The sequence below is a fragment of the Galdieria sulphuraria genome (genome assembly GCF_000341285.1).
Source record: "Galdieria sulphuraria unplaced genomic scaffold scaf_4, whole genome shotgun sequence".
NCBI lineage: Eukaryota > Rhodophyta > Bangiophyceae > Galdieriales > Galdieriaceae > Galdieria > Galdieria sulphuraria.
The window spans coordinates 260872-278251 of record NW_005178471.1 but is presented as its reverse complement, the minus strand read 5'-3'; the positions used below and the strand labels follow the sequence as shown (position 1 = coordinate 278251).

Genomic DNA, 17380 nt, shown 5'->3' with positions numbered 1-17380 from the left:
ACTGAAAAGGTAACAAAAGCAGTGCAAACAAAAGAAAAGAGAAGAAAAAAATGAAAAATGGTAAGCTCGCACTCATTCAGTGCCATCGTTGGAGTCGTCTTCCTAGAGCCCTATCGATAATTAATATTTCAAATCAATAGAGAATTGATCAAAGACAATCACAATACAAACATCCATTAAAAATTAGCAATGAAGGACTCAAGACTTTCCTATGCTATCCTGGGAAATGAATCGGTTGTCCAAAATGTGCGAATATTGCTTACACTCCAAAAACTGTTGCGGAGCTACAGACTGACTTCTCCATCTTGAAAACTGCTGCAAAGGACAAAAATCTAACATACAGAAAGTTACTCTGTGAACTGACCAATACAATCAACTGTGAGTCTGACTGGTTTCTTGTTCTTGAAGAATGTCTTGGAGATATTAACCCAAAGACTGATTCCCAACAAACCACTACAAGAGAAGAATTTCAACTGCTAGTAAATATGCAAAATTGGTCTGAAACAATTATAAAACTAAATGGACTTGCGAGCAACTAATGGAGTGATCTGCTAGAACTCAACAACAGCTTAAACTCCTTTGTCTTTGCTCTCTTCTCGAAAATGCAAATCTCAAGTTTCCATATAATACCACAAGTTGAAGCAACAATAAGTGTTGCATAAAGTGTGTAGACTTCAAAAAGATAGAAAAAATGGTACACAAAAAAACACTAAAGTCTACCAGGAACTCAGTGCTCAAGAGAACTCGATGGACGGTTATGAAAGAATGAATTCCAGAACTTTACAAAGAAACGTAGATAATAAAAGTACACTTGTCCAACTAAAACAATGAATTAGTTGGAAATTAAAGACGGAATAGTTTCAGTACTAAACTTGAGCCAAGTTCAAAGCGTTGACAACACTGGCTCTTCTTTATGTACAAAAACAGGTCACTTGGTCCAGAATGGAATCCAACTACTCTTTCTCTCAAAATGCAGTTTTTTAGACTCGAGTCAAAACGAATCCTAACAAACACTAAAAGTAACTTTATTAAGTCCACAAACCCCATTATTTAAGAAGACCCTCTTGAATAGGTAAACAAGCGGTACTCTCGGCAACTTTTTCATATGGTTCACAGCGACCTCCAATATATTTGGACAAAAATATTTCTGCTCTTCCTAAAAAGTCTAATCGATTAGGTGGTCTAGCAAAACCTACACAAAACGAAATGAAATTGAAAACTATTGAACAAAATGCCAATATCTAAACTACCGTGTCCTTCATCGGGATACAGCACATATTCAACAGGTATATTCCTTTCCAACATTGCCTTTACTATTTGATCACTTTCGCGCTGCTTCACTCTAGGATCGTTTGCTCCTTGTCCTATTAAAAGTGGTGCCTTGATGTTCTCCACATGAAACAAAGGAGATATTTTTCGATTGAATTCCTCATCTGTATCTACAGGCCCTATTCTCAATAACAATTCCTTCTTCATAGGCTTCCAGTAATCAGGAACACTGTCTATCAAGGTTTTCAAGTTGGAGGGTCCAACGATATCAACTCCACAACAATATAGTTCTGGAGTAAACACAAGACCTGCCAATGTAGCATATCCACCATAAGAACCCTATTTCAAGAATACAATTATCCAATAGAATATGAGCAACCTGACTTACACCATAAATAGCCACTTGATTCCAAACTGTAATGTTATTTTCTATAGCCCATTTGACAGCATCCGTTAAATCATTTTGCATATTGCCAATGCCCCATTGTTTATCTCCTGCATTCAAATAACTTTTACCCTAACCAAATAAAACCAGTCTTTAATAATATAAATAAAATATACTTACGAAACCTGCAGAACCACGATAGTTGACTTGAAGACAAGCATATCCTCTATTGCTAAACCATTGTGACATGGGATTGAAACCCCAATAGTCTCTTGCCCAAGGACCACCATGTACAAAGAGAACAAGAGGAAATGGTGCAGTTCCATAGACAGGTCTTGTTAAATAACACTGCAACTGCATTCCATCTCTTGCACTTACAATAATGGACTCCATCTTACTCAATATATATTCATCAAGTTCGGGACGTTCATGGAATAAAGGTGTTATCGTTCTTGATCTTCTATCAAACATAATATATTGAACAGAACGACTGTCACGAATTACTGATAAAACCCATATAGAGTCTGCATGGTCACGACTTGTAAAGTCCAAATCAACGTCACCAAACTTTTGTTCTATAAAAAGAAAGTCTTCTTTCATGGATTCATCAAAAAAATTCCATTCCTTTCGGGCAAATGTAAAAGAAACGGCCTATGTAAAGGTTCATAAAAGAAGGCTCTTATTATAAAATATCAACAAGGCTTAGGCTTACTTGAAGTCGTTTATCATCAGGATGCAATAGAACACGACCAACGTTGGCTTGATGAGAAAAAGCCAACGTTTGAACAATGGCCCCGTTGGAACGCTTAGCTAAAACTAGTTGTGTCTTGTCTGCTTCTAAAGAGCTTCGAAGATATACATGCTCATGGTCTGCACTAAAATCCACAATGTCTCCTTCCTCACCATATGGAAAGTATTTCAGCTCTCTCCAAGGTACCTCAGGACTATCACGAATACGAAGAATGGTACTTCCATCTTCTGGATGGGTAGCAGTAGCTCCCAATATTGTCATGGTACTTTCATCCAACGTCCATGATACAACATCTCCAGGATTTTCAGTATCAAAACATATCTCTCGTGAATCTAGAAAAATACGATGAACATCAAAACAAGACGAGTCTCGTTGATTCATTCCAATGAGAAGCTCATTAGGTCTCTTGGGGGAAGACATCAGTCCCTCCACCTTGACATTTTCAAAAGGAGTTAGGTCTATACTTGGAGAGCCTTCCTCAGTAATATCAACTGCCCATACTAACTTACAAAATAAGTAAAGAACGATGAAAGAGAAATATATACATACAGTGAAAGTTTTCATCGCCATCCTTATCCTGTAAATACAAAATACTCCTTGAATCTTCTGACCATTGAAAAAATCGAATACCACGCTGAGTATCTCTAGTCATTATACGCTTCAACTCACTCCCACGAGGATAAACCCAAACGTTCAGCACGTTTTGATCACTTGGAGCTAGATAGGCTAGAAAACTTCCATCTAAAACAAAGCCTCAGTTGTATTTCTCAAGTCAACTTTCTACAAGTTTACCTGGAGATACTTTTACTGCTGTTTGTTTGGGGTTATCAAACAAGATCTTTCGAGGAATCAAAGGGACACTTGCGACGTTGGTTTGATGAACTGTCATGATCTTTCTTATTGAATAAGAAGGAGTCACTTGAAACCGTCCTTCACAGAGTACAAAATGTCTTGCAACCTTTCTAAAGCCAGACACGATTTTCTGAGCATCAAACTTCGGTATCCACACCTTGGAGAGATGATGAATTCATGGCCACGTAGAATCCTTTCTCTTTCAGTCAATAACAAATCATATGCTTCAAGAAATTTTTTTCTATTGTTGGGTAAATAAGAGACGACGTAAAGAGCTCAACTTGGCATCAACATTCTTCAGTCTGCGATACGGCCATTGTTTGATTCCATTCTTGCGACAAAAATTTTTAAGAAGCGTTACACATATACCCAGCTCTTGTGCAACTTCATCTATATGAGTTGAAAAGAAATCAATCGAATCTTTCTAAAAATGGTATAGAAGATAGTTCTTTTGCTTTTGCCAATAATTCGCTTACTCACTCAATTGTGCCAATTTTTCACGTACATCTTTGTATGCCTCGTTTGACTAGTGGCTGAGCCGTCATCATTGGTCTTGGCATCTTCCGAGCTGTCGTGAGTGTAATGACGAATATCATAGTAGCAGGATCTATAAGAAATAAAATTGTTTGCTTCAAGTTCCGTTGATGAGCCTATGAAGAGTGAAAGAAAGAGTTGAATACTCCAAAGGAGGACTATTTTGTTTCTCAAAAGGACCATTTCAAGATAAAAGGAGCCTGTATCATTCGCAAATACAACACAGCGTGCAATGAAATAAGGTTTTTGGATAGTTATTGTTGATCATTGTAGAATCCTTGTCCATTTGTGAGATCTTTGAACTATCCAAGCTTTGATTTAGCATATAAATTAGGTTCGTTGGCCGTTTTAGCATGGAAGCCACGAAATAATTCCAGCTACAAGAGACTTTATGAGAAATTAAGCCAATGAAATATGAAGCAACCAACTTAAGGTCTCTCTAAAAAGAAATCTAAACGAAACTTCAAGTAGCTACTTTAAAATTTTTTTGGTGGTTGGAAAAATTAATGAGTTGAAAATGCTCTCTCAAAACCACTGCTGCAGTCCAACTATAATGGATCAAAAGGAGGGTCTGCTTCATTCTCCTGGTGTTGATCGGAGACAAGCTTATCTCACAGCAGAAGCTAGATCTTTCTACTGCCTTTCGAATTCAATAGCTTTCGATTTCCGTTCTTGCTCAGTGTTTTGATTTTCTTTGGAATTCATTTCTAGAAGTTCTGAACTTTTCTAATATTGCAAGAGGCAACTTTATGGTTACATTCGTTCAGAAACACAAGTTCATAACGCTGGGTTTCTTTCATAACAGACTCTTTCAATTTGATGATGGTACTCCTCGAAACGTAATACTTTATGGAGTGTATTGGCGATAGAACCAATTGCCATTTATCTTCATGGACATTAAGCACATCAAAATAAAAGATGCTTCAAAGCAATTGTTTTGAAAAGTAAAAAATTTTAGGATTCGAAATTTCCACTTCATTACTTTATTATACAATGATTGGAAAGGGTCCAATAGATGCAGCGGGATTGATTGTACCAATTCTTTATGATTATATGTCAATAGACAATTCATAAATGAAAAACAACACAGTTAGATTTTGGAGAAAATCGTAAAGAGCACTGCTCCTCTTTGCTATTATAAACCCAAAATATTCATGTCAGGCATGTCCTAATATCCATTCTTCCCGAAAAAAAATGAACCGTCCCTTAACCATACCATCATTCAAATGTTTGAGGCAAAAAAGAATGTTTCAAATGCAAGTCCTATACAGCACTTTTACAACAAGATACGAAAGAGATCATTTTGAAAGAATATAAAAATAATGTACGCTCGAAACTAGAAATAACCGACAGGATTTTGTCAGAAATTGAAAACAGACAACGCTGCTCTTCTTTGGACAATTGATTCCAGAGTTGGGCATTAATGGCACTGCTTCGCTACTGGAAACAAACTCTAAGTCAATAAATTATATGAGTCACAGACTAGGGAAAGTACTCATAACTTGCCTGCTTTTAACTGAAATTTCCAAAACCTCTCTTGTTCAAAACACAATATATTAGAACAAAGACGTTGGCAAAAACTAGTTTCCGAGAAATTAGTAGCTGTGTCACCTTACAAAGATTGTACCTTTATATGACAGTGTTGAACAGTGAAATCTCACAGAAGTGGCACTGAAACTTGGAGGAAACTTTCAGATGGCACAGAATAAATAAAGTGCACAAAAATAACAATGAAATATCAACAGACTATGAAATTGAGGAAATGGTCAAATAGACTGCGAACCAATCGTGTAATGAAGACACTCTTCAACAAGAGTGAAAATTCGACACAGTGTGACGGGGAGAGTTTGGAGACGCTACTCAAAAGAATTATACAAGCATCCTTATGAGCTAATACTCCAAGCATTGATTGAGAACTTTTCGACCCTAGCGTAAACTTTTCTGTAACTTTCCTATATTACGTATGGAATCCGCTACCTCCAGAAAAACTAGTCAAAGAGTAAAGTTCCTTGCCAAGTACAAGTGTGACCAGCCCAGTATCAAATATATTTATTTCTCAATATTGAAAGCTATCATCTTTCCAATATGGACTACAAGGAAATTCTATCCAGCTTTAGCATTTTCTGGGCAACGGAATTTCTTTCAGTCCTCTCATTCTCAATATTTCAATTTTTGAATTCTTTCAGCGGGTTTGCTCGGGAACCTAAAAGCATGTTCCTTGCTTAAGCAGCAATGGATAGATACTGTCACAGTCAAGACTCATTTGAAAGCAATTTCCCTCCTCTAGAATTTCTTCTAGAAGAGCAACAGAAACACGAGTTTCGTTCGGAACAGTACCCCAACCACCACAATGTTGCAACAAGACTAGCAGAAGACTTTATTCTAGAAACACCACCTTCTAAAAAGATGATACAAAAGCATTTTCTTGAAATATCTTCTCCTGTCACCTTGTCGAAAATTCAATTTCGGTCAACTGAACTCTCAAAATACAATGAAGACACATACCTGACACCAAATCCTCGCTGTGCTGTCTTCTCGACAAATAAAAGCTTTCAGAAGAGTAAGTGACCTTTTGAATATCATTTTAGGCTGATAAAACTTGTTCAAACTTCAACTAGAAAGTACCGAAGAGCATAGAAACGTAGTTGAGCCTGAGAAAATTCGAGGTTGTGCATTAGTATTTCATTCTTTGAGCGTCACTAATATTCTATAGATAGTCAATCATTGCTTTGCAATGAATCAAAATTCGAGAATATTATAGACGTTGATGACGCATGTTCCGCTGAAACGACTCAGGACAATGATTTCAGCTATAAGAATGCTCCTGTTGTAGAAGGCAACTTTGGACATCTCAATGAGCGACAACAAAGCAAATTTAACTTTTCTTGCGAACACGAAAGCTCCAAAGTTTTTGATGTCCTGCAATTTGTTGGACTACCGAGAGAATCTAACGAAGATACAATAAAGAGAGTAGGCCACGAAAAGTTATGGGAGTTCGCCTTGAATGCTCTTTTACAAGGAAAACAAGTAATAGGAGACGAGATTATTTATGGTCGAGAAGACTGGCGCAAAGAAAAGTTAACGAAACCACAACTAGTCGAGCTATTTGGGTGAGTATCAACAGAATTTTCCAACAGTGTAACTGAAATATTTAAAAAGTTGCGGAAACAGAGACCTCGCCTCTTTCTCTCATAATACAAGGGCACATTTCCTGGGTGGTAATGGTCTTTCCACAAAAACAACAAGTAACAAACCGAAATGGAACAAAGTCAAAACGAGACAATATCCAAAAAACAAGTGTGTACAATTTCAAAGAAAGAAATTCCAAAGAAAGAAAGCAAGAAACTAATCACTACTCTTTCAAGCGGAAAATCACACTCAGCAAAAGCTCAAAACTGTAATGACTTTATCGTTAACAGTCCGGCTAGAAAAAAATCGTGATAGCGTAAAACGATACGGTCGTTGTAAAAAGTGAACATCTATTCGTCAATAAAACTGATTTCTAGGAAAAACTTTTATTGGAGAACAGCTCAAGTCCATATTCAATAAACAAAAGCCAAACGATATTAGAATTACATCTCAACAAGTCTTTCAATCGACTTAACCGCCGATCGTGCCCTAAATCAGTTTCCTTCTTGGAATTTCCAAAGGCTGCTGTAGCTCGGTGCAGTCCCGAAACTATAATGGAAAATGAGACTCTGAAAAATGAGAAGTTGGCAAAGCTACAAAGAATGGCTGTGAATGTTCGAACTGGTGGGAAAGGCACTGTTAGGAGAAAGAAGAAGGCAGTTCACAAAGGAACACCGACTGATGATAAGCGACTTCAAAGCACCTTGAAGCGTCTGGGCCTGAATCAAATACCTGGAATTGAGGAGGTAAATATCTTCAAAGATAACGGACAAGTGATCAATTTTACGACTCCTAAAGGTGTGCAAAGTTTACTTTTATTTGAACTCTTTATTAATGTTCTTCTAGTTCAAGCAGCCATCGGAGCGAACACTTACGTGGTATCCGGCCAAGGAGAAACCAAGTCACTTCAGGAATTACTTCCTAACGTCCTCAATCAGTTGGGTTCGGATAATCTAGCGCAAATGCGTTCCCTTATGGAGAGTCTCAGTACGACGGATGATAAGGGTGACGCTACAGAAAACGGGGAAAAGTCAAAAGAAGACGACGACGATATTCCAGAGCTTGTGGAAACCAAAACTTTTGACCAGGTGGAAGAAGAAAGTAATGTGAAGGAGGCGGATATTCCTGTTAGCTGAAAGTTCCTTCGACTTTGTCTTCAAATTGTATCGCGGTTTGAAGTTGTCTTTAAGATAGAATTATATGGTTCAATAAATCCAGAATTATTTTGACTCTTTATATCCAACAGAGTCGCCACAACAGTAATAATCTCGGCACAGGATATCAGAACAAACCTGTCATATATATATATATATATATATATATTCAAGACTATGATTTACGGGAGTTTCAGATAGTTCGCAAACATTTTCAAGTGTTCCAAGCCATACAATTCCTCAGGTAAAAGAGGGGCTTTTATCACAAATGAGTCACTGGAATAGAGTTCGTCCACTTGATCCAAATATTTTTGTTGCATTTTGGCACGAAGCAATAACATTTCTTTCTTATGCTCCTCATTTGGATCAAACAACTGATTGACAACGATATTTCTACAGTCCATATCATAAGAAGCAAGTTGTTGAACAAGCCGCTCCGTTTCGTATATAGAAAGAGCTTCTGCTATTGTAACACAAATAAAAGTCGTACAACTTGGGTCTCGAAATTGTTCTTGAACTGTTTCTATTGTAGCTTTGAGTTCCCGAAGTTTCTGTTTCATTAAATTCTCAATATCTCTCGGGGAAAAACTCTGGTTGCCAGTTGCATTGGAATTTTGCATCATTGCTGCTGCACTTTGCAACAAAGGTAAATATTGTTCTTGAAACGAAGACAACCAAGAAACTCCGTTCTCTAATACTGAAGGGAAACTCAGAAGTCGCAAGGTATGTCCAGTCGGTGCAGTATCAAAGACCACAACTTTGTAGTCCTGGTTTCGAATAAAACGAACGATATGACCAAAACTGATTGCTTCATCAATACCAGGTATAGAAGATATCATATCTGAAAATATATCCCGAATTCGACTACGAATGTTTCCAAAGTCCCCGAAACCTGGTATATCAAAAGGAAGACCACCGTCTTGATCTTGAGTAAATAGCTCTTCGACATTGGGAGAAACTTCCATTACATCAAGTCGAGTATTCCCTTCTACTGCTGTAGGTGATGAAGAAAAAGACTGATTGAATGCATCAGATAGATTATGAGCAGGATCTGTAGAAACCAATAGCACGCGACCTTCAGTCCTTTCAGATAAAAGAGTTGCCAAAGCAGAAGAGACACTAGTCTTCCCAACTCCTCCTTTTCCACCAATAAAAATCCATCGTAGAGAGTCTTCGTCTAATACATTCTGCAACGTAGGAGGATATTCTTCAATGTCCAATGAGTGGCTCTCCTTTTTCAAAAACTCTTTATAAAATGGATTATTTGTTCCGAGCAATAATTTCGCAAAAGTACTGATAGTCGCTAAACCTCTGACCTCATAAGGAAGCAATGGCAACTTTGTTACGTGAAAATCCGCAGAATATAAATCCCTTACTTTTTCTATGTACTTATTTTGTACCTTAACTCTGGAGTGAAAGAGATCTTCTGGGTTCATTCCAAGTTGAATTGATTCATTGATTACATGGTTAACAATAATATATTTGCAATCAATTTGGAATTTCTTCAAGTCTTGTAAAAGACGCTCTGTTTCATAAATAGGGAGGAACTCCGGAATACAAACAGCAACAAAAGTAGTCTTTCTAGGGTCCTGGAATTGATGGATAACCTTCTGTGTCAAATCTCGAAAGCGCTCCAGCTTATTGGCAAGTTGTCCAAAAAAATCTTGCTGCAAACCAAACAAGCTTCCCATACTTTGGAAAATACCACCAAACTGAGAGCTCCAATTCCATATCTGCGTAAGGCCTCTATCCAAGAGATTTGGGAAGTTCAGGAGACGCAAGGTATGTCCTGTTGGTGCAGTATCAAAGATTACGATATCAAATCGCATATTTTCTACGTACTCGATCATAGTGGCAAAAGCTAAAGCTTCATCAATTCCAGGCACCGAAGACGTAAGTTGCTCTAGCAAAGAATCAATATTCTCACTGTTTCCTTGTTCACTCTGTGGATATTCCTCTGAACGACCAAAGAGCGTTCCGCCAAATACGCTTCTACTAGATTCTCTCAGTAAGCCGACGAGTTCCTTGATACTCGAGTTGTGTAGGGAGCTATCATCAACTTCCATTGCGTATAAAGAGGACATCCCATTGACCAAAGAGGGTTCGCCACTGAATTGTTGAGCAAACGTATCACTCAAGTTGTGTGCAGGGTCAGTTGAAATTAGCAAAACTGAACGGTTTTCTCTCTCCAGCTCCACAGCTAAAGCAGCACTTGTTGAAGTTTTCCCAACACCACCCTTACCACCAACAAATATCCAAGATACTCCGCTTTCCAAAAGAGCTTCTGCCAACTGCGGTTTCATTTCATATACAAATCACGTTTCGAAGCACTACAAATTCTTCAAAATTGATAACCAATGTGCGAACAGCTGTTTTTCTGGTTAGAAGACAGCAAAAATTTTTTATGAAACTCAAAGCAACGAATATCAAGAAATTTGTTTAAAAAGATAGAGAATGCAATGGATATAAATACAACCAGGAGATAGAATTTGACAAGCTCAACTTCAGCGCTTCATACAATGCAGCAGAAGCCAGTTGGTTGTAAATCTCGATACACCCAATCTTCACAATTAACTTTCTCTTCTTCTTATAAGGTAAGAGAGAAAGGCTGCAGCTTTGCCAATAGACTGCCTAGAAGCAATGTTTTACCAATGATATATTTGTTCTTCTCTTTGAAAAAGACAGTAGTGCTTTCAAGACAATGTGAAGCTTTCAGTGTCAGATTTCAATAATTGAATGTCTTATTCACAATGATACATTCAAAGACACAGCCTTGAAAACTTCCCATAGAGTTAAAGTAATACGACATTCTCAAGGAATCAACAAGTAGATAAGCACGCAGTGACAATAGTGAGCTATCTTCTTCTAGGAAAGATGAGTTAGTTTTAGTATTTTCTTCAAACTATCACTGGAAGCTAAATTCGAATACGAATCATTCGACCGAAGGACCATTTACATTTTATGCTTCGAAAATTCCTCTTGGCTAACGTTGCACTATGACTACAGACCAAGAGGAAGACGGAACTTGGATATTTGGCTGTAAGTGACAAACAGAAAACTTTTTACTTGGTTCTCAAACGTATCAGAATAGACGGTTCTCTCATATGGAAAGCTGAATTCCCTTACGTCAAGTCTATACGAGGTTGCGTGAAAGGCTGGTGTCGAAGATTTTGGCAAGGTTCCATAGACCATCGAGGAACACAAGATGCTCCCGGAAGAGTTGTCACTCTTGTGCCAGCAGAAACTGTACGTTCCATGGGGCAAGCCTATACTGATGAAAGTTTTGTGACATGGGGTGTCGGTTACCTAATCAAGAAAGCAGAAGTTGAGAAAGTTTTGCAGTACTTGGACTATAGGGAAAAGAATGGTTATTCGAAAGTATTGGTGGACATATATGAAAAGGAAGACGCTGAACTTCCAGTTGTGAGAGATGCACTTATATATATTGCCTCGGAAACCAACAGACAATGGCTCGGTCCGAGTGACGAGAAAGTGATGATTGAGCACATTTTCAAAAGTAGAGGTCCGTCAGGAAGCAACAGAGAATATTTCGAGAAATTAGTCGACTCTATGCGCTCATTTGGTATTTATGATGCGCATTTGGAATCCCTCACAAGTGTAGCACAACAACAAATCGAAACCGCCTTTCAATAAAATTGGGTTTTTGGCGCTTCCATGTCTGCTGATTTCAAGTCCTTTGATCCTCTCATACCGATAAGAATTGACTTGACTCTTTCAGGAAGAAGATTTGTCGACACATTCTTATGGAATATAGAAGAAGGAGAGGAGTCGATGCGGGCATTTGCTCGGACTGTAGTGGTGGATACCTCGTTGCCCCATTCGGCCGAAGAACTCATTGTTTCAAGTATAAGGGAACAAGTTGCCGGTTACATTCCATATCGTTCTCCTGAAGAAGAAATAGGAGAAAGAAGGCACATCTTGAAGCTAGATATTCGTATAGGGAAAGTAGTATTGAGAGACCAATTCGAGTGGGATCGTAGTAATGCCGACAACTCACCCGAAGAGTTTGCTGAAACTCTGTGTAAAGACTTGGGTCTCACTAGAGAATTCGTTCCAGCAGTTGCGCATGCCATACGAGAGCAACTACAAGAACTAGCCGAACACCCATATACTCGCTGTTTGCAGGGTTCCGTTCCTGCCTCCGGTATATATAGAAAACCCGAAACGCTTTCACAGTGGCAGCCAGTCGTGGAAATTTTGACAGATGATCAACTTGAGAAGCTCGAGAGGAGAGAGACGAGAGACGCGCGCGTGGCAAGGCGTAACAAAGGACGAGAGTCCATTCGTTCAGGTACTGGTACGACAGTAAGCTATCCCGAACCGAATGTAAGAAAAAGACCATTAAGATCGTTTGGAAATGGTTATGATTTTTTCAACTCGTCCAAGGCGAAGATTGCAGATTCTGAAGCAGAACAGCAACCTTTGTATAAACGAGCCTCCAAAGTCCCAAAGCCTCAAACCTCACCGACACCTTTAGATGTGATGTACTCCAATCCCATTGGAATTGCAAACAACAGAAGGATGGAAATTCAACAACGTATGAGTAATTTCAGCTATTCAATAGGAAGAGGTTCATTTAGTAGTCATCAACCACTCATGAGGGCTCCGTCCTTTGATGAGGACATTCGATGTCAGAACTGTGGAATACCACGTCGTGATACTCCTTTGATGAGAGCAGGACCGGCTGGTAAGCAGACTTTGTGCAATCGATGTGGACTCTACTATAGCAAATATAATGTTCTTCCTGATCCAAAGGAAACTGAAACTGGATAATTTATACAGGTGTTTTAGTAACATTTAATACGCCGTAGCCAATTTTCTATTTTTGATTCTATGGGAACTGAAATACGTTTTAAACTTTCTATAGACAAACTTACAAGCTACTGGCATTGTTTGCGTCCTGTAAAAGACTTTCTTGTTCAATAACAGCTTTTGCCCTTCTATATACAGGTTCGTCCACCATTGTCCCATCAACTGAAGTCGATCCTCTACCTGCCTTTCTAGCAGCTTCAAATGCTTCAACGATCTTTTTGGCAAGCTCAACTTCCTTCATAGAGGGTGAAAATTGTTGATTAATAGTATCAATGTTTGCAGGATGAATCGAAAACTTTCCTTTATAACCCATAGCTTTAGCAATACGGCAATCCTCCTCCAGTCCGTTCAAATCCTTAAAATGGGGCCAAGGCGAGTCTAACGCAAGAAGTTTTGAAGCTCTAGCCGCGATGGAAATCCAATTGCGTGCGTGATAAAACTCTTTTCCAGAGGCTGTCCTTTCGATTTGCATATCCGCGGTGAAGTCCTCCGCTCCAAAAGCTATCGCGACTAATCTTGATCCACAGGCACAAATCTCGCGGGCATAGGCAATACCCTTTGCCGTCTCCAACCACGGAATTACTTTTACGGAGTTAGGAGGCAAACTAGCTTCTTTTTCTTTTTCTGCTACTGCTTTTACGATTTCTTTCATTTCTTCAGCCGTTTCCACCTTTCCGATGGTCACGGCTGAGACTCCTGGTTGCAGGACCGCTTTTAAGTCTTCTTCAAACCACTGAGTATAAAACGAGTTCACCCGAGGAATAATCTGAATCCTTTTGTGTATCTGCGCCCTCATAGAAGGTAGCACTTTGGAAACAAGGTTACGAGCGGTAACCTTTTCTTCCTTCGGGACCGAGTCCTCCAAATCAGGAACCAAAGCATCAGCGTGAGCTTGAAGTGCTTTTTGCAACATTTTCTCGCTATTGCCAGGAACAAATAACAGGGATCGCAGTAGCGACGATTGCATTGTAGTTAAAGAATTGACAATGAGAACAATGAATCCTAAAAATTTCTTCAATGCCACAATTACCTACCTTATTCAAAGAGACTTTTCATTGCATTTGCTAGACAAGACCAATGCAATTGTATCCATAAAACTGTGAGATTTAATAGACTCCCCAGTCAAGTCATCACAAAAAGATATCTGGAGTAACGTGAGCAACAGAAATGGTTTCTGTTGTTGAATCACTATGAGAATATCGTTCTTTTCTTGTATGCATCGCTTGTTTGGCTTAAGGCTGCTTCATCAACTTGTCAATCAAAACAGGAGGAGGGTTGTTGTTACGGGGATAGGCCTTGTTACTCCTTTAAGTGTTGGTACTAATTCCACTTGGAATCGACTCATCGCTGGTGAATGTGCTGTAGACAGAATTACTGCCTTTGATGCCTCCAGGTTTCCGATACAGATTGCAGCTGAAGTTCCTAGAAGCAGTTGGGGAGACTTAGGGCCGTGTAGAAAGATAAATTGTAAAAAGTTGCAGGACGAGGAGTTTTTTGATGCTACTAGAATATTAGGATTTTCGGAAGATGACAAGAAAAAGACACCAGAGTTTATTCAGTTCGCCTTGGCTGCTAGCAAAGAAGCTTTAGAAGATGCAAACTGGTTTCCAGTGGATGCAACCAGTTTAGAGCGAACTGGTGTGGCAGTAGGAGCGGGAATTACTTCTATTCCGGATATTATTGAAGCAAATAGACTTATTGAATCTTCTGAAAGAGGTTATAGACGTGTAAGCCCGTTTTTTGTACCTCGTATTTTAACAAATATGGCGGCTGGTTATATTTCTATGAAATATGGATTTCAAGGACCCAATCATTCTGTTTCTACAGCTTGTGCTACAGGTTCTCACTCTATTGGCGATGCATTTCGTATGGTTCGTGATGGAGATGCAGATGTTATGATAGCTGGAGGTTCAGAAGCTTGTATTCACGAGGTTTCTCTTGTAGGTTTCTCAAGAGCCAAAGCACTGGCTTCATCTTATAATGACTCACCCCAAAGAGCGTCTCGTCCGTTTGATAAAGATAGGGAAGGATTCGTTATTGGTGAAGGGGCAGGAATTTTAGTCTTAGAGGAATTAAATCATGCTGTCGCTAGGAAGGCAAAAATTTATGCGCAGGTTGAAGGCTATGGACTTTCTGGTGATGCCCATCATATAACTGCACCACGTTCTGATGGTCATGGTGCTTGGCTTGCTATGAAGAGAGCCCTGGACATGAGTGGATTGTCGCCTCTTGATATTGATTATGTAAATGCACATGCGACTTCAACTCCATTAGGAGATGAAATAGAAAATACCGCCATTCGACGACTTTTATCTTTGCACTGTGGAAAGGAAAGAAATGGGCCTTCACGGAATGGTCGACATCCTCCCGATGTTCTAGCAGTTTCTTCAACAAAAGGCGCGATAGGTCATCTTCTTGGTAGTGCTGGAGCAGTGGAAGCTGCTTTTACAGTTCTCTCCATCTTTTATCAAACCATTCCACCCACACTTAATCTTGATTGTCTACCAAGTGAAGAATTTGATCTCGATTATGTTCCTGAAAAGGCCAAAGAATGTCGAATTCGGGCAGCTTTAAACAATTCTTTCGGTTTTGGAGGTACTAATGCTTCTTTATTATTCACAGAGCCGAATATATGATTCGTTAGCTCGTGGCTGTAGACCATAATGCTTGAAAAGTTTCAAGAAGTTTATTTTCGTTGTGCCCGAAATTTGTATCGGAGTTGCAAGTAAAATGGAGCAAGTCAATGCAGCCGATAGTATATGTTCAGAAGATTGTTGCAATTAGAAAACCGATTGTGTTTACAATGAAGTTCGCAAAAGTTTGTGTTAGGAATATCCGTTTTTTTACTTTTCAGCTTTTATTTCCCTTTAGTATTCGTAACTTTTGTTCACTTGGTCACAAGCCGAAAATAAGATTTCGTTATGCAGAAGAAAAAGCCAAGATTGCAGGAGAGCAACCGGCCGTTAGTAAGTGAAGTTGTGTTCTCTATGATGTGTGATTTAAAGGTATGGATAGAGATGAACGAGAAAATGGTTTCTTTGTTGAGTCGTGAGAGCGTGAAGCCTACCCAACCGCGTATAGATAGGAAAACAAGCCGGCTTGAAAAGGCCCCAAAGCGAATGTCTGTGAGTAAAGAAGAAATGGAAGTTGTACAGGTATGCTTTCAATATATTTGGACAAGAATTTGTCTATATAGTGTTTCTAGTTGGGTGGAGCGAGGCCCTGATTTGAAGAGGTTTTCAGTGTCTTCACAATCGATTTTAAGTTTTAAATAGCTATTACAACCAGCTTGACATATTTTTGTATCAAGAGTCTACAGTTCCACACCTTTCCTGGTCTTTCATTCTTCTTATGGCAGCTAAAACAGCCATTTGTTGTGGAGTTGAAGAAGATTGGGGACTTGAACCGCCAAGTTTCTGGGCACCGCATAATAAACCTGCTCGGATTCGCCTAGTTTCCGCAGCTTGTGCTAACAGGTTTCTTTTTTCCTGTTTCGTAGAAGGTTTTGATATTTTGCCTCCTATCCTTTGGCCCTTATCTGAGTTAAAATTGCCTTTTCCAAAACCTACAAAGCAAGCTTCATATTCCGTTGTTAATTGATCTAAAAGTAAATAAAAAGACTTGTCGTGTTTTTTATGAACTTTTACGAAAGTATGTAAGAAACAAAAAAAAGGTGCAAGAACCTGTACCAACCAAAGTGGGCCAACTCGTGAAGAATCGTTCCGACAACACTTTCGAAAGGCAAAAGAGTTTTGACATTTTCCGGTTCGCGCAATCTTACTTTGATCTCTTCGCCTTCATTTATATGCAAACCAAATAAATTTCTGTTCCTTGGATAGAATTCTGAAAGCAAGAGAACTGTCCAGTTCCTCTTCTTCATAATAGGTTGCATACTTCTGGCAACATTTTCAAGCAATTTCTTAGCTTCAGTATCTTCAAAGTAGCCTAAAGTCTCTATTCTGCAGAAGCAACAAACAGCTGGTGTTGTTTTGGATGATCGAACTAAAGACATGGAAGTGTTGCAGTTTCAAAAATCAAAAGTGTGTTAAACGATGTTACCCTTGTTTCATTTCGATTTTAGTACGATATGCTGAATGACCAATGCACCATACCATCATTAGATATGAAATCTATTAACAAATACAATCCATCTCACAAAGTCAAGAAATCGACTGACTATCAACGACACTTTTGAATTACGTATGACAAGCAAACCGAGACTCATGGAGGGGAATATGGATCATGCAATTGTTTTTGCCTCCCTCCTAAGAGTGGAGAGTTTTTTATCTGATGTGGCCTGATTAAGATATTTCTATATCACGAAGGAAAACTGAGTTGTTGCCCTATCTCGGACCTTTTGAACAGAACGTCCAGTATGTCTCTTTGCCTTTTAGACTGGGATGGAACACAAAGAAATTTCAAGTATTCAACCGACTTTGTGGAACTCAGAGTTTGTAACTTATGACTTGAAGA

At 38.9% G+C, this 17380-nt stretch overlaps 10 protein-coding genes across 11 annotated transcripts; 6 read left to right on the top strand and 4 right to left on the bottom strand.

The window, feature by feature from the left end:
* Positions 1–501: 501 nt before the first annotated feature.
* Positions 502–3312, bottom strand: Gasu_08620 (acylamino-acid-releasing enzyme). 2 transcript variants are annotated; one of them, XM_005708584.1, is made up of 7 exons: positions 3198–3312; positions 2955–3146; positions 2367–2905; positions 1835–2305; positions 1658–1786; positions 1251–1608; positions 502–1192 (listed from the first exon to the last, which is right to left on the bottom strand). In XM_005708584.1, exons 1-7 carry the CDS (start codon positions 3292–3294, stop codon positions 1047–1049), a joined length of 1932 nt encoding a protein of 643 aa, XP_005708641.1. In that variant the 5' UTR covers positions 3295–3312; the 3' UTR covers positions 502–1046. The 2 variants fall into 2 exon arrangements, with proteins under 2 accessions (XP_005708641.1, XP_005708640.1); XM_005708583.1 differs by having other exon boundaries at positions 1010–1192.
* Positions 3313–5132: 1820 nt separating this feature from the next.
* On the top strand, positions 5133–7267 carry Gasu_08610 (uncharacterized protein). Its single transcript, XM_005708582.1, has 5 exons — positions 5133–5827; positions 5978–6351; positions 6410–6457; positions 6505–6901; positions 6951–7267. Exons 2-5 carry the CDS (start codon positions 6024–6026, stop codon positions 7138–7140), a joined length of 963 nt encoding a protein of 320 aa, XP_005708639.1. The 5' UTR covers positions 5133–5827; positions 5978–6023; the 3' UTR covers positions 7141–7267.
* A 25-nt stretch (positions 7268–7292) lies between these two features.
* Positions 7293–8157, top strand: Gasu_08600 (nascent polypeptide-associated complex subunit beta). The gene is made up of 2 exons (XM_005708581.1): positions 7293–7718; positions 7767–8157. Exons 1-2 carry the CDS (start codon positions 7475–7477, stop codon positions 8054–8056), a joined length of 534 nt encoding a protein of 177 aa, XP_005708638.1. The 5' UTR covers positions 7293–7474; the 3' UTR covers positions 8057–8157.
* A 14-nt stretch (positions 8158–8171) lies between these two features.
* Positions 8172–10432, bottom strand: Gasu_08590 (arsenite-translocating ATPase, ArsA family). The gene has a single exon (XM_005708580.1). The coding sequence runs from the start codon at positions 10375–10377 to the stop codon at positions 8257–8259; it is 2121 nt and encodes a 706-aa protein (XP_005708637.1). The 5' UTR covers positions 10378–10432; the 3' UTR covers positions 8172–8256.
* A 570-nt stretch (positions 10433–11002) lies between these two features.
* Gasu_08580 (cation transport protein ChaC) lies at positions 11003–11837 on the top strand. Its single transcript, XM_005708579.1, has 2 exons — positions 11003–11113; positions 11166–11837. Exons 1-2 carry the CDS (start codon positions 11071–11073, stop codon positions 11726–11728), a joined length of 606 nt encoding a protein of 201 aa, XP_005708636.1. The 5' UTR covers positions 11003–11070; the 3' UTR covers positions 11729–11837.
* Positions 11838–11852: 15 nt separating this feature from the next.
* Gasu_08570 (SWI/SNF-related matrix-associated actin-dependent regulator ofchromatin subfamily B member 1) lies at positions 11853–12917 on the top strand. The gene has a single exon (XM_005708578.1). It carries the CDS (start codon positions 11867–11869, stop codon positions 12866–12868), a length of 1002 nt encoding a protein of 333 aa, XP_005708635.1. The 5' UTR covers positions 11853–11866; the 3' UTR covers positions 12869–12917.
* A 4-nt stretch (positions 12918–12921) lies between these two features.
* On the bottom strand, positions 12922–13962 carry Gasu_08560 (citrate lyase subunit beta). Its single transcript, XM_005708577.1, has one exon. The coding sequence runs from the start codon at positions 13872–13874 to the stop codon at positions 12969–12971; it is 906 nt and encodes a 301-aa protein (XP_005708634.1). The 5' UTR covers positions 13875–13962; the 3' UTR covers positions 12922–12968.
* A 120-nt stretch (positions 13963–14082) lies between these two features.
* Positions 14083–15627, top strand: Gasu_08550 (3-oxoacyl-[acyl-carrier-protein] synthase II). Its single transcript, XM_005708576.1, has one exon. It carries the CDS (start codon positions 14122–14124, stop codon positions 15541–15543), a length of 1422 nt encoding a protein of 473 aa, XP_005708633.1. The 5' UTR covers positions 14083–14121; the 3' UTR covers positions 15544–15627.
* Positions 15628–15632: 5 nt separating this feature from the next.
* Gasu_08540 (uncharacterized protein) lies at positions 15633–16157 on the top strand. Its single transcript, XM_005708575.1, has 3 exons — positions 15633–15873; positions 15923–16062; positions 16113–16157. The coding sequence occupies exons 1-3, from the start codon at positions 15651–15653 to the stop codon at positions 16131–16133; spliced, it is 384 nt and encodes a 127-aa protein (XP_005708632.1). The 5' UTR covers positions 15633–15650; the 3' UTR covers positions 16134–16157.
* A 4-nt stretch (positions 16158–16161) lies between these two features.
* Gasu_08530 (uncharacterized protein) lies at positions 16162–16962 on the bottom strand. Its single transcript, XM_005708574.1, has 2 exons — positions 16601–16962; positions 16162–16547 (listed from the first exon to the last, which is right to left on the bottom strand). The coding sequence occupies exons 1-2, from the start codon at positions 16917–16919 to the stop codon at positions 16213–16215; spliced, it is 654 nt and encodes a 217-aa protein (XP_005708631.1). The 5' UTR covers positions 16920–16962; the 3' UTR covers positions 16162–16212.
* Positions 16963–17380: the final 418 nt, after the last annotated feature.